The 16,061-nt window shown below is 46.8% G+C and overlaps 2 protein-coding genes across 6 annotated transcripts; one reads left to right on the top strand and one right to left on the bottom strand.

Moving 5' to 3' along the window:
- syt5a (synaptotagmin Va) lies at positions 1–6,436 on the top strand. Of its 3 annotated transcripts, none has more exons than XM_086132712.1 (10): positions 1–129; positions 1,801–1,961; positions 2,125–2,139; positions 2,904–3,085; positions 3,280–3,366; positions 3,445–3,612; positions 3,705–3,872; positions 4,201–4,318; positions 4,884–5,017; positions 5,271–6,436. In XM_086132712.1, the coding sequence occupies exons 2-10, from the start codon at positions 1,805–1,807 to the stop codon at positions 5,478–5,480; spliced, it is 1,239 nt and encodes a 412-aa protein (XP_085988838.1). In that variant the 5' UTR covers positions 1–129; positions 1,801–1,804; the 3' UTR covers positions 5,481–6,436. The 3 variants fall into 3 exon arrangements, with proteins under 3 accessions (XP_085988838.1, XP_085988837.1, XP_085988839.1); XM_086132711.1 differs by lacking the exon at positions 1–129 and adding an exon at positions 254–387; XM_086132713.1 differs by lacking the exon at positions 1–129 and having other exon boundaries at positions 1,887–2,005.
- A 4,190-nt stretch (positions 6,437–10,626) lies between these two features.
- tnnt1 (troponin T type 1 (skeletal, slow)) lies at positions 10,627–16,045 on the bottom strand. Of its 3 annotated transcripts, none has more exons than XM_086133430.1 (13): positions 15,643–16,045; positions 14,272–14,302; positions 14,170–14,186; positions 14,005–14,088; positions 13,828–13,849; positions 13,107–13,167; positions 12,830–12,946; positions 12,530–12,607; positions 11,870–11,983; positions 11,676–11,785; positions 11,297–11,387; positions 10,933–10,973; positions 10,627–10,837 (listed from the first exon to the last, which is right to left on the bottom strand). In XM_086133430.1, exons 2-13 carry the CDS (start codon positions 14,295–14,297, stop codon positions 10,792–10,794), a joined length of 807 nt encoding a protein of 268 aa, XP_085989556.1. In that variant the 5' UTR covers positions 14,298–14,302; positions 15,643–16,045; the 3' UTR covers positions 10,627–10,791. The 3 variants fall into 3 exon arrangements, with proteins under 3 accessions (XP_085989556.1, XP_085989557.1, XP_085989559.1); XM_086133431.1 differs by having other exon boundaries at positions 14,272–14,299; positions 15,643–15,682; XM_086133433.1 differs by lacking the exon at positions 15,643–16,045 and adding an exon at positions 14,378–14,537.
- Positions 16,046–16,061: the final 16 nt, after the last annotated feature.

The following is a 16,061-nucleotide window of genomic DNA, read 5'->3' as shown; positions in this document are numbered from 1 at the left end:
CTTTTTTGTTTTAGATGAACGCGAATTCTGCAGACGATGACCCCGGCGGCACGGTCAGCTGGCATTGTGCGCGCGGTTGAAGACGAGAGACGGCCTGCAGTTGCTCCTCTTCAACGAGTCGGTCAAAAGGTTGGGATTTCCTTGATTTCATTTTTTTTTTTTGCTCCGGCATCCGACTTGAAATTAGAGCCTTAAGACCAAACGTGTTGCGCAGTGTGGCCCGTAAGTAGTTGGCAGTGAGGGATAATGATGAGATTAAAATAAAAGGAGAGGGGGGGAGAGAGAGTTGCGGGCGAGCACTTCTCTTGAGCAAACACTGTTGGATCGGAGCGCCATCCATTTGGATGCATCCTCATAAAAGCAACAGCAGGACTGAGACAAAGATAGGTGAGTCATATTTATATTTATAGTCATTTGGGGGAACTAGACATGACGTCGTCGATACCAATAAACAGCAAATTGCCGTTCAAACGCACACAAAAAAATCCTTCACATGAAGAAAACCGAATTGGTGATCGCTACAAGAAAATGCATATGATATTTGTTCCGTTTATTGAGTCCCCATGGAGGGAAATGATTTCAGAACCCACCAGCTCCGGGATTTACTGTCCAGTTTATGTGTCTTCATGTTGTCTTCCATGATTCATTTGGGATTTTACTCAATTGGGTTCATTCATCAACCGAGCGCGAGGAAAAACACGAGACTGGACACACATGGAAGGACGTCTTTCAAAGTGCACCAGATTAGTTGAAGTGGCTTGCAGGAAGCCGCGACGCTCTTCGAGCCTGATGTCAATTGGAAAAGGAAGACCTCTCACAAATACACAGTATTACCTTTGAGCACGCCATCAATAAATACAATTGAACATTTTGGCCTCGTAGCGAACAGGATTGTGGCGCAATCCCAACACACTCACGTGCGCGCATCTAATCCCCTCTGCAATTGCGAGAGATGCGCGTCAGATGTCATGACGGAATGTTCAAATTTGACGTGTAAGCGATGAGGCCATTCTTTGTGATTGGTCACCAGGGGGAAGGATTCATGGGACATAGTGAGGGGGAAAAGCCCAAATGGGGAGGAGGAGACTGCCAGAGAAGACAAACAAACAAAATGGCATTTAATTTGTTTCAAGCCGGGGATTTTGGGATTACCGCAGCTACTTAATCTCGTTACACTGCTGCACAGGGACACGCTGGGATGTCGACTGTGACTCATTATTGAGAGTGACATTGAATGGTGTGAGGGCTCAACACACAGACTATTCTAGAATGGAATACATTCCACCCTGTAACACACAGGTGTCAAAGTCAAGGCCCGGGGGCCAGATCTGGCCCGCCACACACTTTTATGTGGCCCGCGAAAGCAAATTCAGCATGTCAAGTTCCAGGATGCTTGCTAAAGTCTCAACCCAAATTTCAAATTGTCATCTGTCATCCGCAATAACAGTCATTATTATTTACTTCTGCTTGTAAAAATAGTTATTGATCCATTTGTCGCGCGCCGTGTATGTAATATGTGGAAGGGATGAAACATTTATATGGTTTCCCAAAATTCATAACGGCCCTCCGAGGAAAACCGTAACTACAACGTGGCCCGCGACAAAAAAAACGAGTAGGACGCAGCTGCTGTCATAGCTGTTTGGTTTATGGGGGCTTTCGGGCCTTTGTTAGTGTTATTGATTTGGTTTTCCCAGAGGACCTCTGTCAGTGTTTTTGTGAACGCGTTTGGTTCCGCACTTCTCCCGCCTCCCGTTTTTGTGTCCACTCTCATCGGGCAACGTGTCAATTGTGTTTCCACAGAGCAATGTCGCGGTTGCTCAGCGTGGCCGGGGCGCGGTCCCGCAGGGCAGCGGAGGAAGAAAGCAGGGAGCCCCCGCCGCCCCCGCCCCCCTCTCACCATTCCAATCATCAGTTTGCAAGCATGAAGAACAAGTTCTTCAACGAGCTCACGCACTTGCCGAGTAAGCGAACGCACAAATGGACAGCGCCCCAAATGCCCCTACAAGTATTAGAAACGGCCGCCGTATCATCGTCCATCCGTCTTGCATCATCTCACTTTCCATTTGTTGTCTCTTTTTTTTCTTTCTCTTCTCATTGTCATCTGACCACTGTGCTCTCCTGTAGATCATAAACTCAGCAGTAAGTACCATTCCGTTCAATACTTTTTTTTAAAGGGGCCTGCATCATGCTATTTTAAGCCTTCCGCAGTCAATTGTAAGAATATGATTCTAACCTTTTGCGCAAACGGAGTGGCTGCCGCGCCCCTTTCCTGACATCGTAAAGCCATGTGAATCGGGGGGGGGGGGGGGGACAATGCCTTTGGGGCTGTTTTTGGTGAGAGCATTAGCATTTTAACGTGACTATACGCTGCTAAAAACAAAATAACCCCCCCCCCCCAGTTGATTTAGCATGATATGGCCCCTTTAAGCAAAGTTGCATTTGTTTTCCATACAAATGCGAATTGGGTAGCCCACAACATTCTGTTGTTTTTGTAGTCGCAGACGTTTTGGCGTGTTCTTCAGACATTTGAATCAGTCCTGTATATTGGGTGGGACGACAACAACAAACAATGTGAAAATGTAAATGACGGCATTATTTGTCGATCTGCATCAAAGTCGGCAGCACGGTGACACAACGGTTTGCGCATCTGCCTCACAGGCTAAGAGCTCGGAATCTCAGACACGAGTCTGTGGAGTTTCCATTTCTCCCTGTGCTGACATTCATTTTTCCGGTGTCTCATATTCTTGAAAAAAAAGAAAAAAAAGAATTGTCTTACTAGTGATTTGTGGTCGCATTTCCATTTGACAGCTAAAACAGCGCTTCAGGCAAATGGGCCTCAGTTTGGGACTAGCCAGCATCCTCCCGTATTGGCACTGAACCTTCCCTCCTTCCTTTTTTTCAAGTGCCCATGTGGGCAGTGGGTGCCATTGTGGTGGTCGTCCTCACGCTGGTTGCCTGTATGGGATTCTGCATCTACAAGAAATGCTTCAACAAGGGCAAGAAGCCCAAGAAAGTCAGAGAAAGGAAGGCTGGGCGAGGACGCAAGAAGAAGGAAACGGAAGGAGAGGAGGGAGACGAAAAGAAGGTGGGAAAAGTCGCCTTCCCCGTTGACGTGGTAGCAATACCGCTCCTTCATTCAAAATGACCTTCATCGTTTCTGCTGTCAGGAGTAACAACGTTTATTTGCAGATGATCACACGTTTGTCATTGCGCGGCAAGAGCGACAGAAATGTTTGATGACTGAAATACAAGCGACTTGCCTCCCTGTGGTTCTTCTAGGAAGGAGAGGAAGGCAAAGAGGAGGAGGAGAAAGAAAACTTTGGCAAACTGGAGTACACTTTGGATTATAACTTCACCGATAACCAGGTGCAGTAACCCGAGATCTTGCATCGCACTTGGACGCGCGTCCCCGTCTGTAACCTTCGGACTTTTTTTTCCTCCCAGCTGATAGTAGGCATCCTGCAGGCTCAGGACCTGGCAGCCATGGACATGGGCGGGACTTCGGACCCCTACGTTAAAGTCTACATGCTGCCGGACAAGAAGAAAAAATTTGAGACCAAAGTCCAGCGCAAGAACCTCTGTCCTGTTTTCAATGAGACTTTCATCTTCAAGGTGCGCCATTGGCGGTGCGGTGCGTTCATGTTGTCGATGTCCTTTTTCGAAAGTCTCTCTTCTCGCCCCCCCCCCCCCCCTCCCCCGTCCAGATACCCTACACAGAGTTGGGCGGTCAGACGCTGGTGCTCCAGGTGTTCGATTTTGACCGCTTCGGCAAACACGACGTCATCGGCGAGATCAAGATTCCCATGAACACCGTGGACCTCGGCCAGCCCATCCACGAATGGAGGGATCTGATTGGAGGAGAGAAAGAGGAGGTGACTTTGGCTCTTTTCACGCTTGTGCAGAAATTTGGACAGCCCGAAAAATACCGATCACCTAAAACTGGCCCACCGTTTCGAAAGTAAACGAAAGTCATTTCACAAAAAAAGTCGCTCTTTTGTAAACCTGCTCCAAGGTTTGTGTACACCGACCGTCCAAAGTATGCAAATCATACCCGCAATAAATCAGTGTCAACGTCACACAGGCTATGAATCATTTTCTATGCGTGCATGCTTAAAATAGTAAGGGCGGAAACAACCACAGCCCAAAGATAAATGTCGTTGAAATGAATGAAGGCTTTTGTTGTTGTTGTTCCAAATAAAGCAAGAGAAGCTTGGAGACATCTGCATTTCCCTCCGCTACGTCCCGACTGCAGGCAAGCTAACTGTCAACATCATGGAAGCCAAGAACCTGAAAAAGATGGACGTTGGAGGACTGTCTGGTGAGCGCACCCCCCTAACCCTAACCTCTAATCCTCATTGCCTAACCCTAACCCCCTCACACCTTAATTCCCTAACCCCCGAACCCCAACCTTCTAAGCCGAACCCCTCACCCTTAACCTCTAACCCTTAACCTTTGACCCCAAAACCCAACGCTCCCTTTTCTACGTCACAAAAAACACGACATCGCTAAAAATGGCACGGTGGACGATTGGTAAGCACGTTGGCTTCACAGTGCAGAGGTTGCGGGTCCCATTCTGGCCCCGGCCTTCCTGCGTGGAGTTCGCATTCCCCCCCCCCCGTGCCTGCGTGGGTTTTCTCCGGGTTCTCCGGTTTGCTCCCACGTTCCAGAAGCATGCATGACAGGTTTAATGGAACACTCGAAATTGTCCGCGACTGGTTGTTTGTGCCCCACGATTGGCTAGTTGAGAGTGTGTCCCCCCCCGCCTCCTGCCCGAAGACAGCCGGCGTAGGCTCCAGCAGTACGGAGAAACAAAAATATCTCAGACACAGGGTCGTCGAGGTGGAAATCAACAGCGTCACCGATTGTTTTGCTCTCGTCCACAGATCCGTTTGTTAAAGTGGTTCTTCAGCACAATGGAAAGCGGCTGAAGAAGAAAAAGACATCGGTGAAACAAAACACCCTGAATCCATACTTCAATGAGAGCTTCAGCTTTGAGATCCCCTTCTCCCAGATCCAGGTGGGTCAGCCAACCGACCAACCAATATTAGGACAAGAGCTTGAATGAATTGGGGTGCGATGCGTGTACCTGATTGATTTAAACGTTCACATTTCTGCTGGGATAGGCTGCCGCAAGCCCGCGACCCTTGTGGGGAGAAGCAGATTTAAAAAATGGATGCATAGATGGATATTATCTGCCGGGTTGACAACCGTGTCACCGACCAAAATGTTTTCTTGAGGCATTGTCTTTTCTGTCTTCAACCCCCACACAGAAAGTGCAGGTGATCATCACGGTGTACGACTACGACAAACTGGGAAGTAACGACCCCATCGGCAAGTGCTGGATCGGCTACGGCGCTTCTGGCGTGGGGCTGCGCCACTGGTCCGACATGTTGGCCAATCCCCGACGTCCGGTGGCTCAGTGGCACGTCTTGCAGCCGGAGGAGGAGGTTGACGCTGCTCTCAAGGCTCCCATCCGCTAAACAAAACTGCACACGGACACTTGAGGGCTCTATTTTCGTGGACGCAAATGCCGGCGGGTCCTGATTTTTGCGCGGGGTTTGCCAAGTTGGCAGAACCGCTCTACGCGCATTCTGCCGCAGCGAGCAAGTGCCCTCGGAGATTCGCTTGACAATCTGCTGCCAGAAAGTTGAGCTAAATTTACACCTACGCGGACCACGTCTAAATACCGGCGCCGCATTTAAAGGGAATGAGCGAAGTCGCCTTGACTGGCGGCGACCTAAGTCGGCGCTCCCACAGTGGTGCAGCCTTCCCACCTGCAGATCCGCCAGGCTGTGCTCATTCTCGAAATATCTCAAACCGTTCTAAGCCACCTGTGGTGCGCAGATGTGCCCGGCGCCAAGACCTCCCCCAGGATTGACAATGTTCATGAAAATAGGGCCCCAACGTATTCATCTACGGGCTTGCAAAAATATTCCCACCCCTTGAACTTTCCCACATTTTGTCATGATGCAACCAAAACAAAAAGCAATTTATTGTGATGCGTTCCACAGACACGTCTGAGCCGACCAGTGTAGTATTGTGATGTACATTTTGATTATACTCTGTTGTAAAGAAAAGCAAGGTCTTTGCAAATGAGTTGTCGCTGCATTTTTGCTTGCAGAAGAGAAAACCTTCCTGTGTTGTTAAAAAAAAAAAGCCAATGAGAGGAAGCAGAGGTGTTCCGAGAACTGAATGCTCTCCTGCATTGGTGCAAGGTCATATCCTCAGGTTGTATTATGTATGATTTCCCTTATATTTACCCACCGATCCCACGCTGCCCGCTCACAAGTCAGGCGAGTGGACCACTACATCGTCAGCGACTTTAGTTTCAAATGTTTTCAGTTCAATTGCTGAGTGTTTCTCTCTATTTGAAAAGGACTGTGATTGTGTGTGTACGTGTCATGTGGTATGCAAATAAATGGAATATTTCAGACAATTTGGTGACAGATGGGTCTGCGGAATTAGTCGCGAGCGGTTTGCTGCGGGGGGTTGAAAGATGGGATTAGCAGAGGGCCCTCTTTAGTCCTTGTCTCACGCGGTCAGCCAAACATGTGAGGTGGGAATTAAACGGCGGTGGCACAGGATGATTAGGGAGGCTACTGACAAGGCCGTTTAAAAGCAACTGATAGGCTTTAGTGTATGACGATATGTCGAGAAATATACTGTACAATTTTGATGGTTCGACTGTTAACTTATTTTAATAAGGCGTTTTTAGCCGAAAAAAACGACCATGTAGGGTAAAGCGTTTTTTGCCGAAAAGAAACACCATGTATAGTAAGGCGTTTTTAGCCGAAAAAAACGACCATGTATAGTAAGGCGTTTTTTGCCGAAAAGAAACACCATGTATAGTAAGGCGTTTTTAGCTGAAAAAAACGACCATGTATAGTAAGGCGTTTTTAGACGAAAAAAACGACCATGTATAGTAAGGCGTTTTTAGCCGAAAAGAAACACCATGTATAGTAAGGCGTTTTTAGACGAAAAAAACGACCATGTGTAGTAAGGCGTTTTTAGCCGAAAAAAAAAACGACCATGTATAGTAAGGCGTTTTTAGCCGAAAAAAAAACGACCATGTATAGTAAGGCGTTTTTAGACGAAAAAAACGACCATGTATAGTAAGGCGTTTTTAGCCGAAAAAAAAACGACCATGTATAGTAAGGCGTTTTTTGCCGAAAAGAAACAAAAGAAAAGAAATGGTCGTTTTTTTCGGCAAAAAATGCCTTACTATACATGGTCGCTTTTTTTCGCAAAAAACGCCTTACTATTATACATGGTCGTTTTTTTCGGCTAAAAACGCCTTACTATACATGGTCGTTTTTTTCGTCAAAAAACGCCTTACTATACATGGTCGTTTTTTCTGCAAAAAACGCCTTACTATACATGGTCGCTTTTTTCGGCTAAAAACGCCTTACTATACATGGTCGTTTTTTTCGGCTACAAACGCCTTACTATACATGGTCGTTTTTTTCGGCTAAAAACGCCTTACTATACATGGTCGTTTTTTTTGGGCTAAAAACGCCTTACTATACATGGTCGTTTTTTTCGGCTAAAAACGCCTTACTATACATGGTTGTTTTTTTTTTGGCTAAAAACGCCTTACTATACATGGTCGTTTTTTTCGTCAAAAAACGCCTGACTATACATGGTCGTTTTTTTCGGCTAAAAATACCTTACTATACATGGTCTTTCTTTTCGGCAAAAAACGCCTTACTATACATGGTCGTTTTTTTCGGCAAAAAACGCCTTACTATACATGGTCGTTTTTTTCGGCAAAAAACGCCTTACTATACATGGTCTTTCTTTTCGGCTAAAAACGCCTTACTATACATGGTCGTTTTTTTCGTCAAAAAACGCCTTACTATACATGGTCGTTTTTTTCGGCTAAAAACGCCTTACTATACATGGTCGTTTTTTTCGGCTAAAAACGCCTTACTATACATGGTCGTTTTTTTCGTTTAAAAACGCCTTACTATACATGGTCGTTTTTTTTCGTCTAAAAACGCCTTACTATACATGGTCGTTTTTTTTCGTCTAAAAACGCCTTACTCTACATGGTCGTTTTTTTTCCGGCTAAAAACGCCTTACTATACATGGTTGTTTTTTTCGGCTAAAAACGCCTTACTATACATGGTCGTTTTTTTCGTCAAAAAACGCCTTACTATACATGGTCGTTTTTTTCGGCTAAAAACGCCTTACTATACATGGTCGTTTTTTCTGCAAAAAACGCCTTACTATACATGGTCGCTTTTTTCGGCTAAAAACGCCTTACTATACATGGTCGTTTTTTTCGGCTACAAACGCCTTACTATACATGGTCGTTTTTTTCGGCTAAAAACGCCTTACTATACATGGTCGTTTTTTTTCAGCTAAAAAGGCCTTACTATACATGGTCGTTTTTTTCGGCAAAAAACGCCTTACTATACATGGTCGTTTTTTTCGTCAAAAAACGCCTGACTATACATGGTCGTTTTTTTCGGCTAAAAATACCTTACTATACATGGTCTTTCTTTTCGGCAAAAAACGCCTTACTATACATGGTCGTTTTTTTCGGCAAAAAACGCCTTACTATACATGGTCGTTTTTTTCGGCAAAAAACGCCTTACTATACATGGTCTTTCTTTTCGGCTAAAAACGCCTTACTATACATGGTCGTTTTTTTCGTCAAAAAACGCCTTACTATACATGGTCGTTTTTTTTCGTCTAAAAACGCCTTACTCTACATGGTCGTTTTTTTCCCGGCTAAAAACGCCTTACTATACATGGTTGTTTTTTTCGGCTAAAAACGCCTTACTATACATGGTCGTTTTTTTCGTCAAAAAACACCTGACTATACATGGTCGTTTTTTTCGGCTAAAAACACCTTACTATACATGGTCTTTCTTTTCGGCAAAAAACGCCTTACTATACATGGTCGTTTTTTTCCCGGCTAAAAACGCCTTACTATACATGGTTGTTTTTTTCGGCTAAAAACGCCTTACTATACATGGTCGTTTTTTTCGTCAAAAAACCCCTTACTATACATGGTCGTTTTTTTGGGCTAAAAACGCCTTACTATACATGGTCGTTTTTTTCGTCAAAAAACGCCTTACTATACATGGTCGTTTTTTTCGTCTAAAAACGCCTTACTATACATGGTGGTTTTTTTCGTCAAAAAACCCCTTACTATACATGGTCGTTTTTTTGGGCTAAAAACGCCTTACTATACATGGTCGTTTTTTTCGTCAAAAAACGCCTTACTATACATGGTCGTTTTTTTCGTCAAAAAAACCCTTACTATACATGGTCGTTTTTTTGGCTAAAAACGCCTTACTATACATGGTCGTGTTTTTTCGTCTAAAAACGCCTTACTATACATGGTCGTTTTTTTGGGCTAAAAACGCCTTACTATACATGGTCGTTTTTTTCGTCAAAAAACGCCTTACTATACATGGTCGTTTTTTTGGGCTAAAAACGCCTTACTATACATGGTTGTTTTTTTCGGCTACAAACGCCTTACTATACATGGTCGTTTTTTTCGTCAAAAAAACCCTTACTATACATGGTCGTTTTTTTCGTCAAAAAACGCCTTACTATACATGGTCGTTTTTTTGGGCTAAAAACGCCTTACTATACATGGTTGTTTTTTTCGGCTACAAACGCCTTACTATACATGGTCGTTTTTTTCGTCAAAAAACGCCTTACTATACATGGTCGTTTTTTTGGGCTAAAAACGCCTTACTATACATGGTTGTTTTTTTCGGCTACAAACGCCTTACTATACATGGTCGTTTTTTTCGTCAAAAAAACCCTTACTATACATGGTCGTTTTTTTGGCTAAAAACGCCTTACTATACATGGTGTTTTTTTTCGGCAAAAAACGCCTTACTATACATGGTTGTTTTTTTCGGCTAAAAACGCCTTACTATACATGGTCGCCTTCCTATACTTAAAAAATACTTACCGCCAAAAAAAGCATTCCCATTCATGGTCTCGTATTTGGAAAGAACAGGTCTTACATCGGGACAACGTAGGGTGTACATGACCTTCCTGGTAGGCGTGTGGTTCGTGCAGTGGTGGCCAACTTGCGGCTCGCAAGCCGCATTAGCCTCTTTGGCTGGTTCAATGCCTGAACCCCAAACCGAACCCTAACCTTCTTACCCCAACACTGTAAGCCTAACCCTCGAACCCAAACCCTTCAACCCTCACACCTAACCCCAACCCTCTAACCCGAAAGCCCTAACGCTACGCCTAACCATAACCCTCGAACCCAAACTGTAACCCTCTAACACTTGAAACTCTAACCTCTAGCCCTAAACCTCTATTCCGACACTAACTCCAACCCTCCAACCCTAAACCCAATCCTACCCCTCTACCCCCCAACACTAACCCTCAAACTCCCAACACCGAACCTGCACATGGAGACTGAGGGCTCTTATTCGGTGGACGGCGAAGCGGCGGCGGGACGCAATTCCCGGCGGCTCCTGATTTCTGTGCACGGACTGGCCAAATTGGAAGCACTCTGCGCCCATTGCCTTTCTGCATGCTCATTACCGAATCATGTAAAGTGCCTTTTGCTGTTAATTGCTGCTATATTAATTGACTTCACAACAAAACCCCCTTTGCCGAGGAAATAAATACAAAGATGCCAACTCACAGAGAGCATGTTTTATTATAATAACCTTATGAAACCCCCCCCCAAAACAATCTGTCTCACGCACAGAGAAGCCACAGCGCTAGTACAGATTGAAGATTCCTGCTCTTGCACTTCTTACCACGATGGGGAAAACTTTGGTTCGGATTGACGGTTCTTAACTCCTACTTCCAGCGGCCACCCACCTTCCCCTTCCCGTGCCCCTTTTTACTGCAACGCACACAGGAAAGTTTGTAATAGAAAGAGATCGGAAAAATGCCCAGACATAACTCCATTGTGTCAAAACAAAGTCAGTCAGCACTCACAATTTCTGAGCGTGTTGGATTCTGTTGAGCAGCACGATAATCTGCACGTGGCGGAGCAAATAAAAACAAGGTCAGAATCAGAACTCATGCAAAGCGATAACATTCTCATACAGAAAGGAAAGAAAACAGGGTTTCATTCCAGCTCCGGCCTTTGCATGTTCTCCTCGCACCTCTGTGGGTTTGGAGACCGTCTTTTGTGACATGGGCCAAAGAATGTCAAACACATTTTTAAGACACTTGGGGCAAAAAAGCTTTTGCGTGCCCTTTTAAACTTTTTTTCTGTGACACGATAGAGGTTTCAGGTACATTGGGGCAAATCATTTCTCGCCTTTTGACGACAGAAATCCATTTCAAATCCGCTCACCTCGTATTTCTGGTGCTTTATATGCTCCATGTAGTCGAATTTTTCAGACTCCAGCTGGTAGATCCAGTTCCACAACTCCTGGGCTCGTTGTCTTTTTGGGAACACGAAGGGGAAAACGTGCGTGAGGTTTCAGAGGGAACGTTTTGCGCCACGATAGCTTGCTAATGGCGCTCGGACTTTTGCGCCGATCTCCCGTGATATCCGCTATCCGGTATTGAGGAACGTGTTTCGTTCTCCGCCTCAACAAGACATCGCAGTGCATATTTTGAAGATGAAGATTCAGCGAAGGCCGAACGGTCACCGCGAATCCCGGCGCGAACGCTGGCTCGTCTGTTGCGATCGACGAGTGACGGCTGAATGAATGAGAAAGAAAAGTCACCTGAGGGAGTCCTCTCTCATGCTGTCGATGGCGAGCGGCTGACGCCGGTCGGCCAGGGTCTTCTTCTTGACCTCTCGGCCGGTCATACGCTTGCCCTTCCTCAAGTCGGTCTGGGACGGACACAACACACGCACAAGCTCAGTCGGCCCGCGTCCGTCTCCTTATGTCCTTCCCGCCGGTGGCGGTATCGAGACCTTGGCCAGGAAGCCTCCAAAGTTGGCCCCCATGCCGGAGAGCACTTTCTTCTTCTTGGCTTCATCGTCGGCCTTTTTCTTGGCTTCCTCCTCCTCTTTGCGCTGACGCTCCTCCTGGCGGATAAAGAGCGACATCGCCGTGAAGGAAACTCCCGCATGTTGTAATTGCAATCATCAGAACAATTACAGCAGACAATCCGGTGCATATTTGATGATTAAAAACAGATTGAAAAAAAATATGGGCGACGTGGTGAAGTTTGACTGCCTTCAACAGGTCTTTTTTTTCCTCTCCCACAAAACAACAACTGCCCAGAAACAAAACAGAGTCTCCTTTTTTTTTTTTTTTTAATGATAGAGTTGTTTTTGTGTGTCTCGTTAACGGTCCGTTATTGCAGTCTGGGATCAGACCACACGGTGGCGCCTTTTTTTGATTTGTTGTGTGGGTTGGTCATCTTTTGTACTTCTGGAGTACACTTGTTAGATTTTTTTTTTGTCATGGACCTCGATCGGGTGTACTGCGTGCTAAGCGGCTGTTATTTTGTTCAGCGTAAACACGGGCTTGTGGAAACTCAAGAGCTCTTTGCTCCTTCGGCTGTCCCTCTTGGCTCACACCACCACAACAAGTTATGCTATGCGAGGGTGTGTGTGTGTGTGCTTTACCGCAATCTTGTTCTGTCTGTCCTTCTCCCTCTCTGCTCGGACTCTTTGGATTTCTGCACGCTCTGACCGACGACGTTCCTGATGGAGGAGGAGGGGGGGGGGGGGGAGAAGAAAAAACAATCCGTTTAAATGTTATCGTCCGTCTCTTCAATTACAGTAAAAAAATATTGCACGGTGACTATGGCGGGAGAATGATTCTCTCTTTTTTTTTTTTAGCCCTCAAAATGGATCATAATGAAAGAATGCGGTTTTAGCGTTCGGAGCAGGTTTTCATCAAAACCGATGTTGGTGTTGACTTACGATTCGGTCCTTGAGCCCAATCAGCTCCTCCTCATCCTTCTTCCTTTGTTCAAAGTGGACGTCGATCAGCGTGTGCAGCTCCAGCATGTCTTTTTCCATTCGCTTCCTGTGGATGTCCTGGCGAAGCAAAAGGCTTTGGAGTGACTTCGCAGAGGTTCGACTTTGTTTCACCGTCGAATTCAAACTGACACCTATTGGCGCTTTTGCACTCGTTTCTGACTTTTCAATAACAAGCACAAGGCGGGTCCAAAAGAAAAGTTTCATCAAACTGTCTCACATCAAAGTCAACTCGATCTCCTTCGGGAATCTTTGGCGGGGCGATTTGAGGCACCAGTGGTCTAAAGGAAAGAAGAAAACACAAAAACTGAATCGGCTGCAAGGAATAAGTTGAGGTCAGTGGTGTTGCTTTTGAAAATACGATAACCAACGGGAAAGAGGAAATCCGTGGAGAGGTGAAGGGGAGCGTCCGAAAAGATATCACCAGTGCGGGAACGAACCCGAACTCGGTCAGAGGGATTCGGGCGCCCTTGAATCAATCTCAAGCCTATTTGATATGTTCAAGACCGGCAACTTTTGCCAGTTTCCTGCCGTTTCTTCTGGAATTTTTTTTTCCCCTCAACATTAAAGCATTTGAAGAAAACAAAAGTAGACCAGAAGCACTTGTTTCAACCACCTTTTGGATTTAGAGAATTTTTTTTTTTTTTTAAACCCTGCAGTGAAGAAAATGGCACCGAGGGACCTTGGACTTCTCTTTCAACACAGAAAAACTGTCCTGGATTCACTGAAGCTCAAAAGCCTTCTGATTTGTTTCTCCCCCTGACTTAGAAAATGTTCATCCTCTCAGACGATTTATCAGCATGAAAAAAAAAAACATTGACTTCTAATGAAGTAAAAAAAAAAGAAAGAAACCTCCTTCAGCGGGTTGCGCGCGTCTGCAAAAACGGCTCTCATGCGTCAGCAAAACAGAGTCAAAGAAAGATCAAAAAAAGCAGACCTACTTTGGTTTGGGACGTTCCTCCTCTGTTGAAAAGAGGGAGGAAAATGTGGTGAGCAAGAATGGTCAAGAGAGTACCGACCGACATTGGGGACAAAAAAGGACTAAAGCTCAGTCACCGAGTATCGGAGCGTCGTTAGCCGCCGCCGGTGACTCGACGTGCGCTTTTTTTTTTTTTTACCTGTTTCATCCTCATAGACGTGTTGCTCCTCTTCCTCATGCTCATGCTGCCGCTCATATTCCTCCTCCTCCTCCTCTTCCACCTCTGGCAGGGAAAGACGCAGATTGCGCGCAGACTTTGATGCTTTTGATCAACTCTTAGGAACAGATCCTGCGCCGTCCTTACCTTCCTCCGCCTGGTCCCTGGACAAAGAGCGGAGAGAGAGAGAAAATAAATCAGATGCAATTGTCGCTGCTGTTGCTCGAGACCGAGCGAAGGGCTACTCACTCGTACTCCTCTTCGATGTCAGACATGGCTGCTGCAAGAAACACAAGATCGTGAATGAAGCAGGAGCCACACGCGTCCGGGAGAGACAATTTCACGCTCCCTTTACCAGACGCGTTCGGAGACCACGAGAAACCACGCAAGTACCGATCGGTCGAGTTGCTCAGCAAGCTCTGCGCGGTACATTTTGTTTGTAAGTCGGGTCACGGCGGCTCCGAGCTTCCCACGGGGTTGGTCGTCACCAAGGCCTTTTCACCATTTCGTGGGGCTGGGGGGGGGGGGGGGGGGGGGGGAATCTGGTCCTTCTCACGACGGCAAATGGAAAACGAATGACATGAAATTGAGGTTCGAAGGTTGAAGACCGGACCGGGCGAACACACGGGCCAAGTGTTTCCACCGCGCAGATCCAGATTTAGAATGCGAGACTCTTGGTGGCCGCAGCCTCCCTTTTTGTCTCCTGGATGTAAATGCCTATAAATACACAGCCAGATAATACACGCCGAGATGCTTCTGGCTCTAAATCGTATCCCCCGAGCTGCCGCGGCAGTGACATAAAACAATGGCGGGACGCAGAGGGGGTGCGCTGACACCTCCCTGGCAAAGGATGCTGGGAGGACTGATGGAGGAACAACAGGTGGGAATGTGACAAAAGCTTCAACAAAGAGAGGTCCAGTTACTCTTCCCTTCTTTGCGCCGTTGCTCACGCTTTTGTCCCGAAATACACTCTCTCCATGCCTTCGTGGCGGCCTCGTTGAAACATGAAAGAAAGCCGCTTCGCTCGCGGCCCGCGCGTTCTGAATCGGGGGGGGGGGGGGTCCAAACTGCGTCCCGGAGACCATTTGAATTTTTCAGCGCCCGCGACATCCCCCCCAAAAAAAGACAAACAACTGAAAATGACATCTGACACGGGCTGGTAGGTGAAGATGGGCAGAGTGAGAAGGGCGCCTGCGGCACTCGGGGGGGGGGGGGGGGGGGCACCGAGCCAACGGTCTCCAGCTTGGCTACGAAACTGGGCAGCGATTTGAAATTGGAGCGGCTAATTGGTGCCGGCTTCTTTCATCTCACTCGAGCATCCCTTCACTGGCTCCCTCGACATTTTTTGTTCTTTTTAAGATCCTCCTATTTGTTTTCAAATCTTGAAATGGGCTCGCCCCACCGTAGCTTGATGGCAAACACCAACCGGAAACCCTTCGGCAGCTCTCACACTTCCCACTTCCATCTGACCTCACGACATCGGACGCAGATCCGCCGTTTCGTCGCACTCATAACAAAGAAACATCGACCAGATAACAAATAAATGAACAGCTAGCCGACGATTAGCTCGTGACCCGAGAAGAAAATCAAAAATATGGGCCAACTGTACGTCAGACAGACCTGTATGAAGACGCGCGGCCGGCAGGACGCACACGGGCAGGAGTGTGACGGGCGTGCAAAGAAGGCGAGATTTATAGCAGAGGGCCGACGGAGGGGGGGGGGGGGGGGGGGGGCGGACAATGCGCGCGCGCTCGACGCACACGCATTCAACGACCTATGATGGAGCGTTGGAAGTGGGGGCTCCAAAATAGCCGCGAGCGGCCTCGCGTTTGCGGTCAGGGCCGACGGCCACGGGCGGATTAGGCGACGGCGAGATGAGCGGCCCGTTGGGATTAAGCGGAACAGTGGGCTGACCTCACGGGACAAATGCGGGGACAGGTGGAGCGGGAACGACCGCATCAAAGCGGGGGACAAAGCTGGCAGGGAGGCGGAAGGGCTATTTATACAGAGGAAAAAGAAGGAGAATGAGAACGAGTGGA

Source organism: Hippocampus guttulatus, chromosome 16 (assembly GCF_054856545.1).
Source record: "Hippocampus guttulatus isolate MCC_2025c chromosome 16, RoL_Hgut_1.0, whole genome shotgun sequence".
In the NCBI taxonomy this organism is placed as follows: domain Eukaryota; kingdom Metazoa; phylum Chordata; class Actinopteri; order Syngnathiformes; family Syngnathidae; genus Hippocampus; species Hippocampus guttulatus.
This window is presented reverse-complemented; position numbering and strand designations above follow the sequence as displayed.